At 44.6% G+C, this 25,863-nt stretch overlaps 1 protein-coding gene across 1 annotated transcript; it reads left to right on the top strand.

Moving 5' to 3' along the window:
• Positions 1-2,039: 2,039 nt before the first annotated feature.
• On the top strand, positions 2,040-25,400 carry LOC311188520 (asparaginyl-tRNA synthetase-like; the record flags this gene model as incomplete). The annotated part of the gene is made up of 9 exons (XM_084259968.1): positions 2,040-2,086; positions 2,186-2,318; positions 9,045-9,143; positions 9,698-9,735; positions 12,419-12,485; positions 14,052-14,189; positions 15,736-15,833; positions 18,672-18,698; positions 24,576-25,400. The coding sequence occupies 9 exons, from the start codon at positions 2,040-2,042 to the stop codon at positions 24,718-24,720; spliced, it is 792 nt and encodes a 263-aa protein (XP_084116094.1). The 3' UTR covers positions 24,721-25,400.
• Between the last annotated feature and the right edge of the window lie 463 nt (positions 25,401-25,863).

The raw sequence follows: 25,863 nt of genomic DNA, 5'->3' as shown, positions 1-25,863 counted from the left end.
AGTGAAGAGCCCCAGCTTGAAATATTTTAGTACAACCCTGAAACATGGGCACAGGTAGCACAAGAACCTGTGTCCCCTGTTTTGCCTTGCAAACAAAAGGTTTTGACCAGTTCTGCCTTAAACATTGAATAATTTTGGCCAAGTGACTCATTGTTTCATATTTGTTGTTTGTATTGCTATAGCAGTTGAGTCTGTTAAGCTTTGGATCCAAGACCTTGTTGTGCCAGGTGCTGTAGGAACATGGAAATAAACCCAAAAATGCCTTGTGAGGAAGAACACGCATTTGTCTATAACCCGAGACGACAGATGGCTACAGATGGGGAGCACAAAGAGCTGATGAGATAATACTGACCTGTGCAGTGAGTAATAGTCTTGGTACATCGCTTATCTAAACATTGCTGAGGTTTTATAGACACTATAGCAAAGGGCAGTTTGAAGGAGGATGATCAAGTGACAGCAGAAATTTACAGTAATACTGCAGCAAGCAGGAAAGGCAGCAGAGGGAAAAGAGGCATGCTGAAAATGATGCTTCAGGAAAGATGTTTGCTGCAGAATCTGGTTAGCATCATAGATGCTGCGGTCATGCATGAGAGAGTGCAGTTATGGGAGCAAAGTAGAGCTGGAAAGTGTATTTGTTGGAACAGGGAAGCAAAGCCAGTGGGGAAAAGAAACCTACATACAGGCAGGCTATGTATTCAGAGTTTTGACCTGGAACTTTCTGCTGGTATGTTTAGTGCTGGGAACTCAAAAGAAAAAGAAAGTGCTGTTTCCTTGAGTCATAACCTTTAATCGTCATGTGGCATGAGGGAACAGATGAGTGAAGCAGAATCTGTGTGTTCCTTTCTTTGCAGTGCAGATGCCTCCATAAGGGGCAAAGGAAAAACACTGCTTTTTGTAGCCTTGTTTATTTAAACTTCAGTTTAACAAAATGAGCCTGTACAGAAACTTCAGCAAACATCCTCTTTTAAGTTGGAAACTTACAGAGCAAGATGCAAGTCAAATGCCAGTTCCAGCAATTAGCACACATCCTTTAATGAGTGTTAAAACTGTGGTTAATCTCTACTGATCAGGTTCTTTTTCTCCTACACACTGTCTAGAGCTAAAAATAACTTCATGTTAAAGATATACCAAAGATAGCAGCTGCCAGATCCATGACTTTTCTGAAGTAGCTTGCTCTCTCCTTCATCATGGTTTGCTTCCCATACAGCATGTGAGGGAATACAGCTATCATGGCATCTGTTTGGGCAGCTCTTGTTGGCTTGAGGATGTCCAGGAGCCCACAGTGTGGAAGGTGTCACTTGGAGTGCAGCTTCCCCATGGTAAAAATAAACCTTTGAAAGGTGTGTTGCTGTTTGATAGGAATTTTGTATCCTGTGTAACTCAGCATGACGTGACTGCTGAGTGAGGGAGGATGTGTTTAAATAGACCCCCCAGAAGGTTGCTGGAGAAATAGCTTCACAATAGGAAACGCATTGGTTGTTTCGGCATAAAATGTTGTCCCAGATGTGTTCTCTGCAGTAGGGACCCCTTTTAGCTGAACCATTTTTAGCTGTGTGGAAGGGGCCCAGTTCTTCATCTCAAAGCCTCTTTTAACAATAAACTTTGGGTTTGCCACTAGAGGGGGACTGCAAGCCGTACTCTGTCGGTCTGTCCATCCTGCCACCCCTCAGTGCTAATGCAGTCCCAGCAACTCCAGCAGCAGGACCCTCTCTGCTCTCTTGGGTTCTGGATTGTCATTGCACCCATAAAATCAGACCTTGCAGCCAAACAAATGTGAAGGGGTGTGTGGATGAAGAGAGGCTGACTGGTACGATGTCTGGGTGCTTCTCTGGAGATCTGGTTCTGCAGAATGGAATACAAAAAGTCTCCTAGTCACAGAATCATAGGGGTTGGAAGGGACCTCGAGAGATCACCGGGTCCAACCCCCAAGCATGAATAGTGTTCAGTGAAAGATGGATAGGGTTTGTACAACCTCACTGTGTCGTGGTGAGGTGTGAATAACCCCTCTTAAAGCCTGGCTGAAGCAATGTGGTAGCACCATGCCCAACAGCGCCATTAAACTGGTGAAGATGAAATGGAAATATGAGTGCTTCTGGGAAAAAAGTGAACTTGTGGATGGAGCTTTCAGTATTACAGACTCACTTGTGTGCTGGGCCTGACCTATCTGTTTCTTGCTGCCTTGCAGGGCTTTTACCCATGTGTTCACCTTCGGCCCGACGTTTCGAGCGGAAAACTCGCAGAGTCGCCGACACCTGGCAGAGTTCTATATGATAGAGGCTGAGCTGTCCTTCACTGAAAGCCTCCAAGACATCATGCAGGTGGGCACCCCAAATGTTTATGCAGGACTGGTACCAAAATTTCTTCCTCCCTGAGCTGTGCTCCCTGCCCTCAATTGAGTTCGTAGGTTCTCTTGCCCTGTGTGAGACAGGTGGGAGGGGAGCACTGGGAGTACCCAAGAATCAGAGTGCACTCAGCAGAGGTGATTTGAAAGGAGAGATGAATCATAGAACACTTAAGGTTGGAAGGGACCTCAGAGATCATCTAATTCCAACCCCCCTGCCATGGGCAGGAACACACTTGTTAGACTAGATTGCCCAAAGCCCCATCCAACCTGGCCTTGAACACCTCCAGGGATGGGGTTCCCACAGCCTCTCTGGGCACCCTGTGCCAGGGCCTCACCACCCTTGTAGTAAAGAATTTGTTCCTAATGTCTAATCTAACCCTGCCCTCTGTCAGCTTGAAGCCATTGCCCCTTATCACTGCACTGCCTAGATGAACTCATCCCCCATCTGACTGGGAGGCTGCACAGTTGCTGTATTGCTAGGAAACAAGTAAATGTGCTTGACTGGCTCTAATCAAAGTGGCAGTCCCCTCTTCAAAACCTGCAGCATCTCTCCAGTGAACCTGCACAGTGTTTATGCAGTGTGTCCCTTAGTGTGCTCTGTAAAGAGCTCCTTGAAACCTGCACTGAAATGTCCAGTAGAAGCAGCAGTTCCTGCGTACGCTATTCGCTGTGGTTTCAGCAGAAGGCAGTACTCCTTAGAGACAAATAACTCTTGATTTTTCAGGACTGACCTCTTGGTTGCAGTTTAACTACCTGATGGATGCTCATAAGCCAGCATAAGCCAGCTGGTGCCCAGTAGGACTTGTGAGTAAACATCCACACATGCTCCTATGTGTCAGATAAGGTCCTGGGAAAGCTGTTGGAGAAGTAGCCTTAAGAAGAACAGTTGTGTAAAATAAAATCCAGGTGGTAGTTTCTTCAGCCTGGAGCACATACGGTCTGCTGAGTCATTATGGCCTGACAGCAGAGCTGACATCATCTCTTCTGTGTGTGCTGCTTCAGTGTCTTGGGTGTCTGGATGACACCAGGCTTTGTGGACTGAGCCATTGGGAATCTCTGTGCTCCATCATTAATGGCATCCTACTCTTTCTTTTCTCTCTCCTTTTCTCCAGAACAACTTTGTGTATATTCATAGAATCACAGACTGTGTTAAATTGGAAGGACCTTTAAAGGCCATCTAGTCCAATCCCCTGAAGTGAGCAGGGACATCTTCACTAGATCAGGTCACTCAGAGCCCCATCAAGCCTGACCTTGAATGTCTCCAGGGATGGGGCCTCCACCACCTCTCTGGGCAACCTGGACCAGTGATCCACCACCCTCAGAGGAAAAAACTTCTTCCTATTGTCTCATCTACACCTGCCCCTTTTCTAGTTTAAAACCACCACCCCTCTTCCTATTGCTCCATGCCCTTACAAACAGTCCTTCCCAGCTTTTCTGTAGGTCCCTTCGGGTACTGGAAGGGGCTTTGAGGTCTCCCCAGAGCCTTGCCTTCTCCAGGCTGAACAAGCCAAACTCTCTCAGTCTGTCTTCATAGGAGAGGTGCTCTAGCCCTTGGATCATCCTCATGGCCTCCTCTGGACCTGCTCCAACAGCTCAATATCCCTCTTGTTCTGGGGACTCATGAGCTGGATGCAGCACTGCAGGGGAGTCTCACCAGAGCAGAGAATCCCCTCTCTCGATCTGCTGGCCACACTCCTTGTGATACAACCCATCACTTCTTTTGATGCAACCCAGAACATAGCATGTGTGTATGTTTACACCTATTCCTGAGCCCCTATTTAGGCAATCAAGAGCTGATTGAAATCTTCACTGCTTTTATCTAGTATAAAAACCAAGGTCTTCTGGTCTTTGACCCCTTGAACACAGTACAAATATATCTGTGCTCTTGTGCTAAGAACCCTAATTTCTTGGCTTTTGAAGTATAGACAGGCCCAGTTCAGACAATTCAGAAAATTAGATTTAAGAACTGTTCTGGAATGTGTAGGGCTTTGGTCAGGAGTAACTGGGGGAACTCCCCCCCCCTGCCTTGACTTGGATTTTGTTGCTGCTAAAAGCCTTATGAAGTCTCAGCTTGTGCTCTCCTCTTTCACTTCTTCCCTCTGTCCCAAAGTCTTTGACAAGCATCTTTTCCTGTAACAGAAAGTCTCCCAGCAGCTATCGTTTCACATTCCTCATAGTGAGTCTACATTGCAACACGCTGACTTCTGTGATGTTCTCATTTGCAGAAGTGGAGTTCCTGTTCTGTTTATTTTTAAATCCTTGGGCAATCTTTCATAAAAAAAACAACCCAAAACAATAAAAAAACTCCAAACAAAATCTGACAGCTTCTCTAAAAGCTAAGTTAAGTTTCTTTTTCCCCACATAACTGACCTAAATTCAGTGTTCTCTCATCTGTCTGCCTGTTGGGCACTTTATCATCATCTGCAATGTCTTTGTTTGGTGCAAAACACCCAGTCGAAAGCCTTGGGGGCTGTTGGCCAGGGTTAGTGCATCTGAACTTTGTCCTCACATAAAGAGCTGAATTGTGTAAAATTTATTTTTAAAATTGGTATTCAACATTTAGACTGAATACCTCGAACTTCAGCCAGTCAGCGTCCCGGGAGTGCTCAGCTTCTTCAGGGACATCTTGAATTATTTGCTTAATACACCATTAAAGAAGAGCCTTGCTACAAAGATGTGTGTGTTTACCATTCACAGTTTTCCGTACAAAAAAAAGGGGAAAAGTGAGATTTAATAACAAAGTTACATATATTCTCCTTCTCTGGAGATACTCAAGACCCATCTGGATGCCCACCTGTGCAACCTGTCCTAGGGAACCTGCTTTGGCAGGGGGGTTGGACCTGATGAACTCTGGAGGTCCCTTCTAGCCCCTACAATTCTGTGATATTGAGGACAGGACCTGAAATCTTAGAGCAACAGCCTTTTCCCACACTCTAATTGCACAGAGTAATGATCAGTTATTCCTAAATTAGTAGTACAGTTCTTCTGAAGTCGTATGCACCTTGATCATGCAATCTCAATGTCTTCTCTGTTCCAAAACATCTTTTAGTGCTGCAAAGAAGCTTAAACTCTCACAGTACTTTCTGTGAAAAGTCCCACGTGCTCAGTGCAATACTCTACACTGCATGGCAGGGTGATAGCATTGCCACTTTAGTGTGCAGGGTGTGAGTGTAGGTATGGAGAGGCCTCTGTGGCCTCTTCCCAGAAGAGTCTAGTCAAGAAGTTGAGTCAAGTTTCCCCTCCAAGACACTCTTCCTCTAACCTGGGCAAGGAGGGAGTTAGACAAGGTCAGGAAAGACAGTGAACTCATTAGAACCAATGTCCTGCCAGTCCCTGAATTAGAAGTCCAAGGTCTCTAAGTCTCATCTCTCCTCTGAGATGCCTGCTGCCACCCTCTCCCTGCAGTGCTGTCATGTAGCCCTGTTTGTAGGCCATTATCTTCTATTGTTTTGTTCCACTGTCTTGGCTGCACAGAGGGTTTAAAGGATCCCACTTCACTTGCCATATGAATGGGGTCTTGAAGAGGCCATATAATGCAGTCATTATTGGATTTCATCAAATGCAGATACAAAACTATGTAAAAAAATTATTTAGGCTGTAAAGTTAGGAAATGTCAGAAAGAAGTTCTCCTAAGGGTGTTTTTGGGAGTTCATGCATAATCTTAGTCTTCCTTAACAAGATCACGTCCTAGCACCACTGACTCCTACAGAGATGGAGGATAGATCCCTTTAAGATGGAGAATGCAATTTAACTCACAGTATTTGTGCTCTGTCCTGAGGGCAGAAGTATTGTCTTCCACTGGTTATGTACTTCATCAAAATTAATTGTCATTACAGCCCAGCAACATGGAGCATTATTACCACTGTTTTACAGAAGGGAATTCAGGCATGAAATAAGGAAATCAACAGTAGCACTGATGCTGGGTGTGGTTTGATTTCCAGAATAGTTTGGGCTCTGAGTTCTTTGTCTTCAGTGCCACAGCTGGGCAAATCTGACTGCAGGCTCAAGGGAATGGTGTGTTCCAGGTGCCTTGCATAATGCTCTTTAGGGACATTGGTTTCTTCTCTGAAGCAGCATCCATCTGCCATAACTGAGGTTCTTTACATTTCCTAACTTCTGTGAGCATGTATTGTTCAGCTTTGATGGTCAGTGAAGCGGTGATCTGACAGACAGGAACCCCCTTCCAACAGCATCTCAGAGCGTGTGTCCTGAGCTGTTGGCTGTATGGTTGAGAGAGGAGACTTCACAACCAAGATCAGATGCGAATCTTCCCTGTGTGTGTGTGGATATGCACACACACGTACAGGGTGTGTGAGCAAGCATGAAGGCAAGAAGTAATAGTCCACTTGGTGAATATTTTCTGCATAAATACACTGTGATGTACACTGCATCCATATGCATGTCCCAGGTAGCTGCATAAGCAGAAATCCTACTGGCAGCTCTTGTGATTTCTCTGAAAGTGTCTTAGATAATAAAGGTGATACACCTTTGATTGCTGCTGCTGCCATTTACTGCTTTGTTGATTACTTCCTCTGTTTCAACTCTGGTCATGATTTAATTTGGGAAGAGGGTAAGTTGCAGGAGCAGAAGATCCAAGTTACGATACAGGTGGGAGCTGCTCATAATAGTAACTGGAGAATTAGCCATTCAGATCCACAGCACCATTGGGGAAGGCCAGGATTGATGCTGCTGGGGTTCTTTGAAAGGTGAAAATAGAGAGATAAAGGCTACGAGGGATGAGGAAGAAAGGAGAAACTTTGCCTCTGTCCTCCTCAACTGCCTTCCTACCAGCACAACTTCTACATTTCTGTTATGAAGCAGCCAAATTAATTGCTTTTTGGGACACCACGAGTCCCACCTCTGAGATGAGCTGCTTGCTGTGACTTCTGTAGCTTTTATTTCCTTTCTGAGTCTCCTACTAGCCACGTTTCTTTCAGGTTCCACTCAAACCAATCAATTCGCTCCTATCTCCAGCTAACATGTTCCCTCAAACCAGCATGCCAGTGGTTATGCTTCCCCACTTGTTTTTCGTACAACCTACTTTCCAGTCCTTCATTATATTCCCTGCTTAAAGCCATAACTTCTCACCTCAAGAGATTAGGTGTTTTTTTCCCCTTTTCCCCTCCACAGTTTGTGCCTCATACCCAATTGGCATAGATACAAATAAGAGCAGTGAGGAGGCCAGTGCATGACCAACGTGTCTGTCTTTTTTTTGCCAGGATAAAACCTCAGGCTCAAACCTGGAAATATTTCTCAGATTGTTTTTCCCATACCACCCACATCATTTTTTTCTTTCCATAAGAGGAAGCTGCCTATGTTGAATGCTGTGGGAACCTAATTGTTACTTTATCGCACAGTGAGGGGGAAAAAAAGTGCTAATTAAACAACATGCTTCTCTGAAAACAGATGATACTTTCATTTTCTAGAAAGAGGAAGCTTAATGTAAAATCCCTTCATCTCTGCCTGGTGAAACCAAATGAATTGCCAAGAAGTTTTCTAATTTCATTTGCATAAGCCTTTTTCTAGCTACTTTGAAGAGAGTTCAAAGCTGAGTGTTTGGTTATTTGCCACTCGGCAGCAGGAATGCTGGCTTTTCATTTCCTTTGTGTTGGAGTACCAGTAGGGGTAAAGCTGTGCTTATGATAATCCTGGTCCTTTATTTGGATCTTCCCTTTTAAAAAGAGGGCCCAGACTGATGCAAGAGTTTGGCTCCAGAGGAGTCAATATGGGCTGAATCATAGAATCATAAAGATTGGAAAAGACCTCCAAGCTCATCTGTGACAGGGTGTTGGAACTCTATGATCCTTGGGGTCTCTTCCAACCCAGACTTGACTATGATCATCAGTACTACTGGCTTTGTTCAGCTGTAGGTCATGGGAACTCTTAATGTGCACAAAAGCAAGTGTCTTGGACGGTGTGCTTTGCTTAACCAAAAGAGAAAATTACTCTTAGGAAGAGTTTGATCAGAATGCAGTGCCATCCCACGTGGGGGCTTCTTTTGTTTAGAACCAAAGTGGCATTTTGATTTCTTCACGGGTGAAGCCCGTTTTACTGGCTAAGTATATCCAAATGGGATGGTAATGTCATTTAGTTAATCCACATTAGTTTAGGGAAATGAAACAACATCTTTTTTTTAGTTTCTCAAACATCCCTGCAGTGCTGTGTCCTCTTCTGCAGCTCTTTACCCACTTCACTCTGCTCTTACTGTGCAGTCTCTCTAGCTGGGGCCTGTTTGATGGGCTGGCTCTGCACAGCGCATGTTTATTCTCCTCTCCTTTAGTTCTGCCTCTTCTAACAACAAAGCGTAAAACAAGAATTGCTCGTTACATATAGACACCTCACTAATCATTTATCTGGGACCAATCACCACAAGTGGTTGTAATGTGGGTGTTTGTGGCTGACCAGGGCTGTTGCTTGAATATTTTATCTGTGCTTTTCTCGCTCGAGATGCCTAACTGAAGATACTGAGGCCATCGGCAGACACTGAAGCCATAAACCCATAGCAGAAATACGGGTTTCAGACCTTTTCAGCTACTGAGCAGGCCTACTAATAAGGAACATTAGCAAGCTGGTACCTTCTCATGCAGTCTGACCATGCAGAAGGACAGAAGCTCCTTTGGCTTATGTGTACCATGTTTATTTATAGTCTGGGACATCTCAGCAGTATTAATTTTTCATGCACTCCTGTTTTCTCTTTTAGGTTATGGAAGATCTTTTCAAGACAGCAACAAGCACCGTGCTCTCCAAATGTCCTCGTGATGTTGAGCTTTTTCATAAATACGTAGCTCCCGCCCAGAAGGTAACAAACGTGACAGGAAAGAACTGGGAACCTGTTATGCATTTTGGGGGCTCTTGGCTATAGGGAGGTTTATATATTTTTTTTTATTTACTATGTGGTTCTGTGTTAGCAAGCTCTGAAGAGCTAAAAGTCTGCCTGGTAAGTGGTGGATGCCCTGTCCCTGGAGATGTTCAAGGCCAGGTTGGATGGGGCCCTGGGCAACCTTGTGTAGCTCCAGGCCTGGAGGTTGGTATTCCTGCCTGTGGCAGGGGATTTGGAACTCTGTGATCCCTGGGGTCCCTTCCAACCCAGACCATTCTATGATTCTTCAGGCCAACAGAGAGAGGAGACACAACTTCCCATAGCAGGTAGCAAGTGTAGTAGAACTGTAGCTGTCGCATCATGTAGCAGCCTCTGAAGCCTGAATGGCTAGAAGTGGATTTTGACCCATGTCAAGAACACAGTGCAGACCTACGAAGTAAAACTCAGGGGAGGTGGCTATTCTGAATTTCCTCTGGAGCCCCTAACCCTTAAAGAGTAGCTTTACATTCTTGTTTTCTCTTCTTTTGACCAAGGACAGGTTGGAACAAATGCTGAAGAACAAATTTGTGATGTAAGTATTTTGATTTTAAAATGATCTGGAAGAGGGCTTTGGGGGAAAAAAACTTGTATTTTGTATAAGTTCTTTTTCCTTCCCAACTCCATGTATTCTGGGTTAGCATCATGTCTGCAAAGGAGCATGAACTACAGTTCCCTTTGGATTGTTCACCCATACTCACATTAAGGTGTAAGGGCATCTGGATCTGATGGCCTTTGGCTTTTGCTTCCCTGGACAGGATCCTCTCTGTAAGGGTATCCTCCTTCCAGCATGTACCTGCACAGTGGCTTGCTCGCTGTCTTGCTCAGTTTTGGGTGAGCTACCTTCACACTTCTCCAGTGGCTCCCTTTTTATGAAACTGTTGTGGGTTTTTTTTTAATATTTAAAAATCCCTTTTTTTTCTCTTGTGCAACTCCTTTTCCCAGTTCTCTGTGTACTAAAGAACCAACCTGTTTTGGTTTCCTCAAGAATACCCCCTCTTCCCTACTCTTGTCTTCATCGCACAGCATATTGCAGGGCTGCTCTGGCCAGCACTGGTTCCTGTTAAGCAGCTGCGACCACACTTGGGCAGCAGGATCAGGATAGATCCACCCTGTGCCTCATGCCTGCATGGGGATCTTATTAATGTTTATAAATACTTCAAGTGTGGGACACAGGGGGAAATGGCCAACCTCTTCTCAGTGGGCTGTGGGGACAGGACAAGGGGCAATGGCTGCAAGTTGGAGCACAGGAAGTTCTACACCAATATGTGGAAGAACTTTTTCATGGTGAGTGTGAGAGAGCCCTGGGACAGGCTGCCCAGGGGGGTGTGGAGTCTCCTTCTCTGGAGATATTCCAGCCCTGTCTGGATGCCGACCTGTGCGAACTGTCCTAGGGCCCCTGCTTTGGCAGGGGTGTTGGACCCCATGCTCTCTGGAGGTCCTGTCCAACCCCAACAATTCTGAGATTCTGTGATAAGCATTGTGGGAGGGCTCCGTGAAGTCAGTCTCTTCCTATTTCAGTCCTCTTCTCATTGGATTTCATATTCCTGAGAGGATGGAGTTGCACTTGGCTTCTCCCATGGACCAAGGAAAAGGAGAGTGAGTCAGCCCATCTCTCTCTCGATCTGCCTCTCTCTTCATCAGCCACTTGCAGGTCTGGGGCGTTCCTGGCTTACACACGTCAGTTCCCTGCAGTGGACCTGTGCCAGTGATACACCTCATTTTGACCATGGCCTTGCATAACCCAAACACACAGAGTGATACATTCCTTCTTGAGGATATTCCTTCTTGAAATATTTCCTCGAGAAGCCTTCCCTGTATTAGTGAAGCCCTGTAGCTGGGTATAAAGGGCTCATGCTCTTCAGTGAATTTGGTTAATGATTGGATTTAGCCAGTGATACAGAGATTAAATTGTGATCAGGTTATTCTTTCTCCTCTCTGTCTATGGCATTTTCTTGGAGAAAAACTTGTGAGCAAAAGTATCTTCCACGGAGTCTTGATTTCCAGTTATCAAACCCGCAGTATCTCTTACTGTGCCATTTCGGTTTGCTCAGCCCTGGTGCTATTCTTTCACAGAATCACAAGGTTGAAAAAGACCTTTAAGATCACAGAGTCCAACCGTTCCTGTCCTGTGCTAAACCATATCCCTCAGTACCTCATCTATCCGTCTGTTAAACACATCCAGGGATGGTGACTCAACACCCGCCCTGGGCGGCCTGTTCCACAGCCCCACAACTCTTTCAGTGAAACTTTTTTTTCCTAACATCTGATCTGACCCCGCCCTGACACAGCTTGAGGCCATTTCCCCTTGTCCCATCTCATGTCACCTGGGTGAAGAGACCATCGCCCATCTCTCTGCACCCTCCTGTCAGGTCAGTGTAGGTGGTGATAAGGTCTCCCCTCAGCCTCCTCTTCTCCAGGATAAACACCCCCAGCTCCCTCAGCCGCTTCTCATAGGATTTGCCCTCCAGCCCCTTCCCCAGCCTGGTTGCTCTTCTCTGGACTCACTCCAGGACCTCAATGTCCTTTTTATGGTGAGGAGCCCAGAACTGGACACAGCACTCGAGGTGCTGCCTCACCAATGCCCAGTCCAGGGGCACAATCACTTCTCCAGACCTACTGGCCACACTGTTTTTGATACAAGCCAGGATGCCATTGGCCTTCTACACTGGTGGTAGTCGGTGTAGAACCTGCTGTCAGATCCATCAGAGGAGCAGGGAAACATTTCTGCGTACAATCTCACAATTTTTGCAAAGTTAAAGTGAAAACGTGTGAGCTGCAAGCCTTTTGCACCCTGGGCTGGTATTTTTGCCTAATACCAGCCTGAACAGTAGAGCTGTGTTGTTGGAGCTGTGCCTATGAGGGCACATTGTTTTCTTTAAAAAAAAAAAGAAACATCCAGACATTTCTCTGCAGCAATTCTCTGCAGAACTCGCTCCTGACTGGAAGGCAACGCTGCGGTAATGCAGAAGTGTCTTGAGAGCTTAGCACTTCCTGCTCTGCACGTAGCTGGAGCACAAGAAGGCATAGGGTTCTTGCCATAGAAAATGGTTTTTTGGTTTCTGTCCAGAGAAACATTGCTGGGAAGTCTGACATCACAGCACAAGTTGGCAAGGTGTTGGGGAAATGCCTCCTTAATTTTCCAGCCAGAAAACTTTCTTGTTATTCCTTTCATAGTTATCTTAAGACTTTCTTTTTTTTTAATTTTCCTCTTGCAGAATTTCCTACAATGAAGCAGTGGAAATTTTGAAGCAAGCTTCTCAAACTTTCACTTTCAAGCCAGAGGTAGGTACTTGCCTGGTGGCTTTTCCCTCTGCCTGTTCGTGTGCTCAACCAGCCTGAACTTTGTTAGATCTCCTTTCTCCCTGCCTAATACCACAAGAGTGCCTGGGGTGTTTGCTCTCTTGTAACCCAGGTATAACTTTCACCCTTTGGGGTTGAATCAGGAGCAATGTAAGGAGGGAGAATTGTAGCAGAAGAACATATAACATTCCAGGGAAGGAAGTGATGAGGTTGCTGTTGAAGAGCCAAGGCTTTAGCAAAAGCTCTTTCCTGTATATGAGTAGTGCTGAATGTGTTGTTTTCAGTACCTGTCGTCTAAGAAGAGTTGCTGCAATAGTCCTCAAATAAAGGAATGATATTAGGATAACACCAAAAGTTTGACAAGGATTAATAAGCCATGTCAAAATACTGTGTAATCTAGATGCGGGTAAAGAGAATCCCTTGTCCTTCCAAAACACAGATGTTGACTGGGAAAAAGAGTCACAGAATGATTTGGATTGGAAGGGACCTCTGGAGATCACCTAGTCTAACCCCCTACCAGAGCAAGATCACCTCAAGCAGTCTGAAAAGGACAATGTCCAGGCAGGTTTTGAATATCTCCAGAGGTGGAGACTCCACATCACATGCTATCCTTTCTAACACTGCTAGATTATGGTCTTCTAAAAATCATATTTTGCCCAATTTCAGACACACACACCAGTAGGGACATTCCTGGTGGTGCTCATCACATATGTGTACTGATTAATCTTTATCTCATTCCGATGCTCTGAGGAAAAAAACCCTCTGGCTGAAGCCTCCTTCATATCCAGTTGGATAACTGGTCTTGTCTCTGTGTACAAGTGGATGTAGAACCTCAGATCCTGTATGTGTACTATCTTGAGCTGAGACAGAGAACTCGGTATTTTCAGATAAGGTGAATCTGCAGAATATCTGTTCCCCCCTTCCCCTCCTCTGATATTCTCTGCATGTCCTGTAGTAGGCTGAAGGTCTCTTGTCAAAAGCCACAGAAAGTATAACATCACTGGAAGAAAGGAGAAGTGAAGGGCATTGCAAATGTCCAAGGTTTCTGATAACAGAGAATTAGTTGGTAGGATGCAGGGTTTTGTTAAGTGAGAATTAATGTGGCATGTAACAGGACACAGCAGGGAAGAGAGCGGTCAGGCTAGCAAAGCTGTTTTCTACATACCTAAGGTTATACTGAAATAAGACTGGCTTGTTGGGTTGAGTGACCTGATTTTGGATAGATGCCTATCTTAAGCTATGTGGAGTGTGGTTTTGGGGTGGGTTTTTTTCTGATTTGATACCAGATACTTGTGCTTGGTGCAGCAATGATCTGGCCCTGGTGTATGGAAGTTAAACCAACTTGTTTTCATTGTTTTGCTTTGCCTTAAAACTCATGAAACTCTCTGCTTGGCAGATTTGCCAAGTGGCCTGGGTGAAAAGTTGCTGTGCTTGGCTTTGCGTTATTCAAACCTGCACATCTCTACTACACAGGGATTTTGCTGCGTCTCTTGCCTCAGGCAAGATGCACCAAAGCAGGATCCCAGGTCCCTTTTGCTTTCTTTACAGTGGGGCTGTGACCTCCAAAGAGATCATGAAAAGTACCTGGTGAAGCACTGTGGTGAAGTTCCCGTGTTTGTGATTAACTACCCATATGTCCTCAAACCTTTCTACATGCGGGACAATGAAGATGGACCTCAACACACAGTGAGTCCATGGGTCATACTTCCACCTTCTTTGTGCCTAAGCATGTGTCTTAATCTACTGACAGGTAGATGAGAATAGTCCTTTTCCGGGCCACCCACTCAGGAAATCCCAGATAAGACTTATGAGATTCTGATAATCTTGTCCAGTCTTTTCCCTTTTGTAGAAGAAATCCTCAAAGCAGGAACAACAGGAGAAGGAAGATTCAGGATTTTGATAGCATTAAGTTTTTGCTGAAGTCCCTTAAGACAGGTTTTTCATAGGTTATTTCTCTTCCTGGTAAACCTCTGTACTACTAGGTGAAACACCTAGAATTGCACGGCTCCAAGCAGTCCACGATTCGCTTATCATCCAAACCTACCGTCCAGGTAATCCTCAAATAGCAGGTGGGCGTAAGAAGTAAACTTTCTCCATGAGTCTCATGCTCTGAAGGTATGATTTCCCAGTTGAAGTGAGACAACAGTACTGTGTCCAGTTCTGGGCTCCTCACCATAAGAAGGACATCAAGGTCCTGGAGTGTGTCCAGAGAAGGGCAACCAGGCTGGGGAAGGGGCTGGAGGGAAAATTATATGAGGAGCGGCTGAGGGAGCTGGGGGTGTTCAGCCTGGAGAAGAGAAGGTTGGGGGAAGACCTTATCACCACCTACAACAAAGGAGTTTGTAGACAGGTGAGCGATGGTCTCTTCAGCCAGGGGACAGGAGATGGAACAAAATTCTTCCCTGAAAGAGCTGTCAGGGCCTGGAACAGGCTGCCCAGGGAGGGGCTTGAGTCACCTTCCCTGGGTGTGTTTAACAGATGGGTAGATGAGGTACTGAGGGATATGGTTTAGCATAGGACGATTGGACTGGATGATCTTAAAGGTCTTTTCCAAACTTGTGATTCTGTGAACTGAAAACATTGCTTCTGCAAAAAAGAGTGACTGCCCCACCGTGTGCCACTGTCACTTCACTGACTTTATATCTAGCAACAGTTTAGCTCGTAGATAAGTAACTCTGCAAAACAAAACAGAGAAGAAAAACAGCCCAAACTAAAGAGTGTAGATGACCAAACTGCGTTCCGAGCATGTGGCACATCAGTGCCATCCATCCGTTGGTATGATTACTGCCAGAGATGGCTCAAGGAATGGGGGCAGAGGGGATAAAAAGTTACAAGCGTCAGAGCAGCTTAAACTCTTATGGGAATTTAGGAAACTTGCCTGTGTATCTTTGCCTCCGTGTGAGCTGCTCTTGGGTTCTTTATACCTTCCACAGCATGGGCTGTCACCAAAGTAAACTGATGGGATTCAGTTCCTACCATCTGCCGTGTGTGTCCTCAGTCTGGAACATCACTGCACTTGCTTAGGTTTTCTGTAGACATGCTGGTGTCTATCACTGCAGAGTTCCCCCCAGCCTTCTCCTGTCATCAAGCAACTTCAGCGTTTACAAATAGCTAAGTACCGTGGACTCAACAGGAGCAGCTTTTACAACCATCTAGCGAGTGTCAGATGCACTTCTGCTGTAGACAGGATGGCTGCATGGCATGATGTACATTAGGTATCTTTTCTTTTAAGGTTGCAGCTGTTGATCTCCTCGTACCAGGAATAGGGGAATTGTGTGGAGGCAGCTTGAGAGAAGAGCGACTGCCCTTCTTGGAATCACGCTTACAGAGGTACGGAAAACCCACCTGTCAGGAGATTGGCCTGACCAGGAGAGTGTTTCTGCAGCTCCTGATGGTTGGCAAGACAGAAAACTGGAAGGACAACTAATCATAGAATGATCGGGGTTGGAAGGGACCTCTGGAGATCAGCTAGTCCAACCCCCTGCCAAAGCAGGATCACCTAAAGCAGACTGAACAGAACAGCATCCAGGCAGGTTTTGAATGTCTCCAGAGGTAGAGACTCCCCAACCTCTCTGGGCAGCCTGTCCCAGGGCTCTGCCACCCTCACAGTGAAGAAATTCCTCATTGTGTCCAGGTGGAACTTCCTCCAGTCCAGTTTGTGCCCATCACCTTTTGTCCTGTCCCTGGACACCACTGAAAGAAGACTGACCCCATCCTCCTGACGTCCAGCCCTCAAGTATTTATCAGCATTGATAAGATCCCCCCTCAGTCTTCTCCAGGCTACAATGTCTGAAGTTCCTCAGCCTCTCTTCATAACAGAGATGTTCTAGTCCCATAATTGACTTCATAAAAATCCCTGTTTGTTCTCTTTGAGATATGTTTATCCCATTAGGTGAGTCTTGTGCTTCTGCTGTAGCTTTGAAAGTTCAGGTTCTTTACCAAGAGGATGCTCAGGCACTGGCACAGGCTCCCCAGGGAAGCGGTCACAGCCTCAAGCTTGGCTGAGATCAAGAAGCGTCTGGCCAATGCGCTCAGTTCCCTGCTCTGACTTGGCTGGGCCTGTGTGGAGCCAGGGGTTGGACTCGATGATCCTTATGGTCCCTTCCAACTCAAGAGATTCTGGGATTCTGTGATTGCAAGTGCCTCTCTTAGCTCATCGCAGGAGGGGAGTTAGTTTCATACTAGGAATGCAGGGCAGCAGAATGCCTCAGCTCTGCTGAGACTTGGCCTGGTGTGCGGCAGTTCATCCTCAAGCCTTTTCTTTGCAGCTTTTGTGGCTGAAGTGGATTGTGATGCCAGTAGCTGTCACGTAGACAGAGCTTAGATAGATGTGTCCTCACATTGTGTAACTGCTGCTGTTTGGTGGGAAGCCTCACTGGAAGTGCCTGGGACCTGTACTCATACAGGCTCTTTCCCTGAAGCTTTTTTCTGGATTGTGTGACTTGTGGTAATTTTAGGCTAAATTCAGTGTCAGAATATAAAAGCTGCTGTTTAGTTAACAGTAATCGACATTATATATTGGGTAATTCTCCATGGGCAATTACTCCCTGGATCCAGTGTGATTGTTCAAAAGAACTTTTCAGAACTCAGATGAGTCCATTTGTGCCATTCATACCCTTGTGCAAAGCAATTCTGTAGGAGGATTAATCCCAGAGTAACATCATTTGTGCATTGGGAAGGAATTTGTTGCTTAAATCAGGCGCACGCTCGCAGAGAAATATCTAACCGGTGGAAAAGAGCAAAACCCATTTCAGCATAATGAAGCTGAAAGGCACAGAGCAATTCCAAATCCCCAGAACATTGGTTCTCAATTTGTGGTGCAGGAGGATATTGCTCCCCGTGCTTTCCCTTTGCTCACCCTGCAAACTCTGCTCAAGTAGGCACACTTCAGCTGAAGCAAAGTCGGTGTGTTCTGCTGCACTTCTTCACTTGAAACTTCTGCGAGTGCTGGGTCCAGTTCTGGGCTCCTCACCACAAGAAGGACGTTGAGGTCCTTGAATGACTCCAGAGAAGGACAACCAGGCTGGAGAAGCAGCTGAGGGAGTTAGGGATGTTTAGTCTGGAGAAGAGGAAGCTGAGGGGAGACCTTATCACCACCTACAACTACCCAACAGGTGGTTGTAGAGAGGTGGGCGATGATTTCTTCAGCTAGGTGCCAGGAGATGGTTTGGCTTAGGACGGGAATGGTTGGAATTGATGATCTTAAAGGTCTTTTCCAACCTTGTGAATCTGTGATTCTGTGATTAAGATCTGGAGTCCACAGCCCTCAAGGTTTGGGGCTGCAGGAGTGGTCCATGTGGAGCTTGAAGCCAGACTTTCTCGTTTGTCAGGAAAGTCATAGGAAGTAGTTCAAGCTACAAACAGGGTGTGTCTTCAGTGACCTTGAAATACAGCTCTGCATTGAAGATGACCTGGAAAAAAACACCACCTTTTCTATATTAGGGCTTTTAAATTCTACTCCCTGCAGACCCAGCATAACTAAGAGAGGTAAAGAAGGGGATTCTTGTCTCCTTCTATGCATTTCATACAATAACTCTCTAAATCCGCGCCAGGCATAGCTGCCATGCACTGAAGATGACTCTGCTTACAGAGATTTCTGTCCTTTTTCAGAGAAATGAGAAAGAAAACCACAGCAGCTTTGCTCTGGTTCTGCCAGGGCTTGGAAAGAGGAGAGGTTGCACTGGTGGCAATTTAAAAAAGGCATATTCTATTTATTAGTTTTACAGAAGTTATGAAGCTACAGGAGTTTGGTGGCTTTGTGCACTACAGAAGAGCAGCCACATGTGTCAAGAGATTTTTTCCTCACTTGTAAATGAGATTGGCTGCATCTCACTGTAAATTTGTCAGGCCTGGACTCTCCAAACATTCATGAGTAGAGTTTATTGATAGGCTCATAGCTAAGGATGTGCACAAGTCTTTGCATGAAGCTGGGGTGGTGACAAAACAAACTTTGCATTTTAAGAGGTGTGTTAGGAATCTGTTCAAAATTGTCTAACAGAGCTGACAGCCACTGATCGTGCCTTGCCTTAATTTCCTCCCTTTCCTTTTTGGACTGTGTTTAGTCATCAGACCCTCCCTTTTCTTGTAGCAACTTTTTCTGAACAAGTGCTGTTTGTGCTGATCTCCTCTGTTCCTTTACTTACAAGGGTTTTTCTTTTTGTTCCACAGATTAGGACTCGCAGATGCCTATCAATGGTAAGACGCTATCTTGGTCTGCAAGCGGTGTTTCTTCTTTTGAGACTCTTTAAACAACTATTTCATTCCTGTGATTCTGTTCTCAAGGGGACATTTCTTGGCCCAGTTGCCCTGCCATCACTGCCAGTCTAAATGGAACAGCCAGTTAATTTAAACAAACTTTAATCTTTAATTTATTTTCCCAATTTTTCCACTCACAGCATGGGTCATTTCTTTCAGGATTGCATAAAGTTGATTAATTTACAATCCATCACTGATTTTTTGATACTAAATCATTCAGCTGTGTTCCATGTTGAATAGATTCTGACCACCATCACATGAGATAAACAGGTTACAGAACCACAAGCAGCTTGTGACCTTTATCAGCTCTATGAATAACTCCTTTTACTGTTGACAGGGCAAGTGGGTTGGAAAATCTTCCCTAGCAAAGTGGTTGAAGTGATTAAAACTGTCCTGCTAAGGAGACTGAACATCCTTTGAATTAATGGTTTAGCTTATTAAAATGACAGAAGGATCTTAATGTTTGTCTTGATGAATGTTTCTTGGGAAGTACTTTGCCACAGCTGCTGAGAGGTGATAGCATGGAGAATTTTAACTTTAGAAGAGTGTATTCAGGTACTCTGCAGTATTTGGAATGATCAGGAGGAAAGCTGCCTTGAAAGAAAGCAAAGTGTAGGATTCTTCACTCTTCCCTCAATATGAGATGGCTTTGGAACAGCCCAGCTCATGGCAGACCCTCACGCTATCCATTCATGATCAGGCTTCCTTTGCTGTTTGCATTTCGGGGACCACAATACACCTCATCACTTCATCTGAGGAAAGGACTACCCTGGTGGTCAGTTGCCTGGTTAGATGCTGAGATATGGCCTGAGGAAGTCTGGTGTTCCACAGCAGAGCCTTCCAGCACTACTAACCTAGCCCATCCTTGCCCTGTTCTTTCCTCATGCTTCCCTTAAGAGAGAAGATTAAAACGCTGCCTGTCAGCTATTTGCATCTTCACATGATATGTAGCAATCCCCTTCTGGAAATTCTTTCCTCCTGTGGTCTCATTGTAGAGAAATGTTCCTCCTCTGTTCCCTCCACTCCATCAAAGGTGATGTAACTTCCCAGAGAAGATTTAAAAAGTTGTTATCCCCTGCTGTAGCAGGGCCTGGTGCCCTGAGACAGTGCAGGATTGGACTAATCCTGGATGCTTATGGACTGCAGTCCAGAATCTGCCAGAAAGCAGGTGGGTAGTTTGCCAGCATCCATCTTTTTGGTGGAGGTGGCAGGAGAGACTGAAATTAATCTCCTCCAATTTAGTGATTGAATTTAATCTCCAGAGCTGGCTCACAAGCTCCATGAGGAATAGTTGAGTCATTCTTTTTTAAATATAACACTTGCTGACTTTAGAACAGGCATCTGTGTGAGATGGGATCCTTTTTGAATATCTTCTGTTTTCTTCTCTCACTAAGGATGAGGATATATTGGGGGCTGACTGCTTCTTAGACAGCTTCAGGAGTGCCTTGTCTGTGGGAAAACCACTGGGCAAAGAGGCAACTGATGATCTGAAATACTGTTGCACTTCCACCCATTCCTGCTTTTTAGAAAGCTTTTTAAAATAGTAGATAGAGGGACACGGTCCAAGTCCTCTGAATCGTCTTCAGTTCACAACATCTTCACTGTTGTGCAGGTTTCCTTCTATAAAGAATACGAGTTTCAGAAGTATTTGGCTTGTTTTTGTGGAGTTATTTTATCTTATTTTCCCACTCCTTCCTTTGAACCGTAGATAGAAAAGAGTTCAGTGCTGTAGATGCTGATCTTGGCTAGACTGAGAAAGGTCTGTGGAAGTGAGGTGGGAAAGTTGGGTGATGAAAGTTTGCTCTGGGAATTCACTTGCTTTCTCTGTGACCAGGAGTTATTGAATATATTGCCTCGTAAACAGGGGTCCTGATCCTCTTTGCAGCCTCCAGACTCCAGCTTAGCACAAGCAATACCAGAGCAGGTATTTTGTAATGAATCACAGAACAGTGTGTCCCCACTACCATCAGCTTGAGGAGCATTTCAGACAGCCTTTCTCCATGTAAGGCACCCAGCTCCTCACTCTGATAATCACCGTGCTTATCAGTGGAGAAGATGGTCTGGTGCTGAGTCCTCTGAGGTCCAGGTGCCTCTCTGATCTTCTGGTGTAATGCTGGTTAAAGTACACAGTGGCAGGGCGAGCGTTGCCTGCTGCCTTAGGGTGAATGTTGCTGTGTTGTCTTGGCCTTGCTCCTGCTCTAGATGGAGAAGCTGTGATGGGCTCTTTAATTTCTCATTTTCTTTGAAGCTTGAATGCCAGAGTGTACTGTTGGGTCCTTGTGTGGAGGAGAAGGGAGAAAGGAGGAGTTGGACTTAAAGAACAGCAGCGCGAGTGAGCCTGGCAATCCAGGGCCAGTGACAGCATTTGTGTCATCTTCAGAGCCCGAAGAAGACAGGTAGCCCATCGCTTTCCTTGGCAGACACCCAGTCCTATTACTCTTGCCTTGGGGAGAAACCAGAGCGTGCTGCTGGGCCACATGGAGGTAGACAAAAAGTTAGCGCTGAACCCCACTCCCGTCAGTGGGAGTGGATTAGATTGACCTTCCTGAAGGCTTTTTTTTTTTTTTTTGGTGGATTCCTAAAAAGTTGTAGCAGATCAGAAGCTGCCTGAAACCAAAGACACTGTTTTACCCAGCATCAGAACCTTGCAATGGTTTGCTTGTTAATTTCCTGAAGCATTCAACAAAATGATCTCACAAATATAATTTCACTAGTAGGTTTTTTTTTCATTACCCTCCTTTTTATCCCATAGAATATTCAACTTCAGGGACTCCAATATCTTTGTTCTTTCAGCCTTAGTTTTTTCATAGTGGCTGTGGAGGCTTTAGTGTAACAAGAGGGTTACATAAAAGAGCAAGATCATATTTGTTTTGAAAAGAATACATTCTGCTTATGAATGGTCACTAAGAGAGCACTGATCTTCATAGTGCCTGTAAAATGCAGGAGCTCCTGATGATGATAAAAGGATATAGAATTTTAAAAGGATGAAAGGAAGTGCTCTTCTAACTTGGCACATAACAAGCTCCAGGAATTCATTGCCAGAGGATGTTGTTGCAGTACATACTTTAGTAAGATTCAAATCTCTAAAGAACTACCCGTCCTCCAGGTCCAGAACATGAACTCCAGGACTGACTGGGGTCAAAGAAAATTTAATTTTTTCCCCATGGAATAATGTTGCACAGTTCCCCAGTTGCCAATGGAGGGCTCAGCTCTCCTCTTAAATATGAGCTACTAGGAGAAATAGCTCAGCTAATTCATGTCTCTTTCTGAGGTGAGAAACATCCGATGTCTGGAGACTATTGAATGAAGAAAAACCTCAGGGAACATTTTCCAGCCTAAAGGGAATTTTCATCTGCAGGCAGTTACTTTTTCTTTCATCTGGGAAGAATGGAAAATTTCTCAATTCCTTTGCTTCTTCTAAGCACAGTCATCAGAAAGGCTTCGCAGCCTCGCTCCTCAGCACGTTTAATTCAGCGGACTTTTTCCATTAACTTTAATGGGTTTTATTTTGCTCCTTTTGCCAAAACGGCTTCTCAGAGTGCTTTGAGATCTACAGATGAAAGCCCTGGGTAAGCAAGCGTGGAATTTATTGTTATTGTTCATCTGGAAGAAGCTGAGTTATTTTATCTCCTTACAATGACTTTATAAACTGTTGCCAGCAAAAGGGGAGAAAAGATGCTCAGCTTAGCCTCAACTGTCTTTGCACAGGCTGAGATACGCTCATAAATGTCAGCAGAGGTATTTGTGCTCTTGTTAATATTGCTAGTTGCAGCTACAGTTGTCACCAGCTGGCTTATGGGTTCTGCTCAGAACTTTTGAGCTGGTAGGGATCCATCTACACCTATATCCCTCACATTTACAAGGTCTTTCTTGTTTCACAAGTCATCAGATCTCCCCATGGTCTTTCTTGCAAACCCTTGAAAAGATGCAAAGTGAAGCTTCCCAGAGGCATTTGCCAGTGTGTTAGCAGAAACTCAAGCTCTAAATGCATGAGGCAGGTAGAGATGCAGACCACCATACTGCTCCACAGCCTGTGCCTTCGTGTCCTAAGCATAATCCTTATCGCGAGGTGTGGGGTGGATACAACTGAGCCAACAAAAACCAGCAGCACAGATAGAAAGCACGTGGGTCCCAGAGATCAGAAAATGTCCCACTCACGAGCCTGCTGTTCAGCTCGTGTGTCAGCACTAGCAGGAGGAGGTAAGAAGTTCTGGCTCTTGGGCAGTGGAGTGGAGGGTGGGGAATAAAATAAACCCTGAAGATTGGATTGAGTGTAATAAATAGCTTCCCAAATTTTAATTACTGTCAATGAACTGCAAGGAAAAATCATATTCCACAGTATAAAAGGCATAGTGTCAAAGTGAGTCAGCCAGGGCAATCTCTTGTGGCTGTAGAACTTGGAGGGTATCTCTGTTTCCTAAGTAGGGGTGATCAGTGGTGTCACTTTGGCTTCACTGTTAGAATGTAGTCTTCAAGCCAACACAATTCTGAAGCACATGGAAGTGCAAGCAAGTACACGTAAATATATGCAGTGTATATTCTCCATATAAATATATATATAAACTTACACATGTGCACACACTATAAAATACACATTTTCCTTGCAGCTCATTGCCAGTGGTTAAAATTTGAGAAGACATTTATTACAATGAATCCAACCCTAATTTTTTTTCACAGTGCTTTTTCCCCTCCCCTCCATAAGTAATAAAACATACATATGTATTTATACTCAAGTGTGTATGATTATTTTTTTTTTAATTTGGATGATGAAATACTCGTACACAAAGATTAGAGGCTTGTCACACATCTGGAGTCACTCAGTCCCTTCATTCATGTCAAAAAGAATAACTTTGTGGCCCCAGTGAGCACAGAAGTGGCCCCATAAATCAATAGAACCCCTGAGATTATTTTCACTACTATTAAAATAAAGCTGTTGGTGACAATTTATAGCTGCAAATACAGTTTCTGTGTATCACATCAGCCACAGTCCAGCCAGAAAATGGGGAAATCTAAAGAACCATTGGAATCTTGTTGACACCCATGTATTTGGAATATCTCCTTCCAAATATTTTTTCCTAAGTTTTCTGTGTACAGCAGGTGCTGTTCTCCAAAAGAAATACCTTGTTCCAGATCTCCTTTTTGGAGACAATATGTCCCAAGATTTTTTGCTGACTTACTGTGGAAATAATGGAAATCAATCTGTAAGAATGGTTGTGGGGGAAGTAACCAAAAGCCATCACAATTACCTTAAAAGAAAGGGAAAAAACAAGGGACCTTCATCAGACAGCAAGATCTCTTGAGGCTTCTGAAGAAATTACTGGAAATGAAATTACTTAGATTGTTGAAATGAAGATAGAAGATGAAAGAATTTATTGTAGGGCTGATTTCAGTACCAGTGTGTCAAGGTCTAAACAAACCCAAGCAGGCAACTCCATCTCCAAAGTTTTGTGCTTCTGTAGGAGCTTTTGTGCCTCTGCTAGGAATATTTTAGATACTAAAACATAACTAAAGCAGCTTTCAGTATCAGCAGAGCTATGATGTTTGGGCTGTTCTTTGTATCCAGATGAGTTCTTGCTCCTAAACAGAGCGTATTGGTGAAGCATAGCCATGCTTGGGGTTTCTGCTAATACACTTCTGCCTGCCAGGGAGCTGCACCTCTTCACACCCCTGCCCACCGCTGGCTGAGCTGGCAGAAATCCACAGTGGTTTGGGTCAAAGGGAAGTAATTAAGATGGAAAGCAAAACCCTAGATAAAAGGCTGTCTTAATTACACCAGCATAACCATGCTGCAAATGTAACTGTCTGTTTAAATTACAGGTATCTAGACCTCCGAAAATTTGGCTCGGTTCCTCATGGAGGCTTCGGAATGGGGTTTGAACGCTACCTGCAGTGCATCTTGGGAGTTGACAATATCAAAGATGTTATCCCTTTCCCCAGGTTTTCTCACTCCTGTCTCCTGTAGCTCAGCAGTGATTCACATGGAGAAAGCTGCTGCTGTGACTCTGTGTATATAACTTATTAGGATATGACGAAGTGTGTTTCAGTGGGAAATTGAGATGATTTTCCTATCAGTGAAGCTCCTGGTAAATTTAATCCTGGCTTATTGGAAATAATATATATTCTGGTGAGGTTATGGCAGCATGCTTGCAGTTAATTTGCTCACAGTTCATGTCTCCCACGTGTTTCAGGAGTATTAATAAATCCCACTTAACTAAAGGGTTAAGATTCTCATGAGACTTGTAGAAGTCATGGAAGTACTGAATAAGAGTTGTCAGGAGGTAGTGGGGGTGTTGTGTGAAATATTAATAAAGAGGTGTGACCAAAAATGGACTGGGAGCCAGGACTGCTGCAAGGCTTTAATAGGCTTTAATTAAATGCCTGCGCGCTGCTTTGAAGGTTGAGTGTTATAAAATGGTGAAGTATTGTCATGGCTGGGATGCACTGGCTCTTATGAAATGGCTACTGTCAAGCAGGATTCTCCCTGCCCTGAGTAAAAACCAAACATTGTTTACCTTGGGAAAAAACATAGTCAGTCAAACCTAGCAAGGACAAATGTCATATTGGAACCACTGGAGCGAATTGGGTGAGTGATGTTTGATTTTGTGAATCATCAATAAAGATGTACACTGGGTTGTTTTGTAACTCTGGATGGGCTCTTTTTTCTTCTGTTATAAAACCATAGTGCTCGGCGGCGTCATAGTGTTTCCTTCAGTGGTGTCTTTGGTAGATGTTTCTCTTTCTGTATATCCAAATGAGTTGCACAACTTCTGCAGGAGATGTCTGTTTTCTGTCTCCAAGAGAGCACATATTCACAGCAGAAGGAAATACTCGGTTAGATGAGAGTTCGTTCATCTCTCCAGAGCCAAGTTGCAGTTTCTTGGTGTTTTTTCTGTTTCTGTTAGGATTTTGTTGTTGTTGTTATTGAGAAAGTATCTCACGTGCTCATCAGACCAAGCAGTTCTGTCTGTGTTTTGAAACAACCAATGTATCCTTCCAAGCATTGCGTATGTGTTAAGTAATTGCTTATCACTATCGGATCTCCTTGCACTCTTTAATGGGTTTAGGCTCTGCCAGGTAAAGAAACAGTAATTTCTCTTTTCATGAC

Source organism: Gallinula chloropus (assembly GCF_964237585.1).
Source record: "Gallinula chloropus genome assembly, chromosome: 1".
Taxonomy (NCBI): Eukaryota; Metazoa; Chordata; class Aves; order Gruiformes; family Rallidae; genus Gallinula; species Gallinula chloropus.
This window is presented reverse-complemented; position numbering and strand designations above follow the sequence as displayed.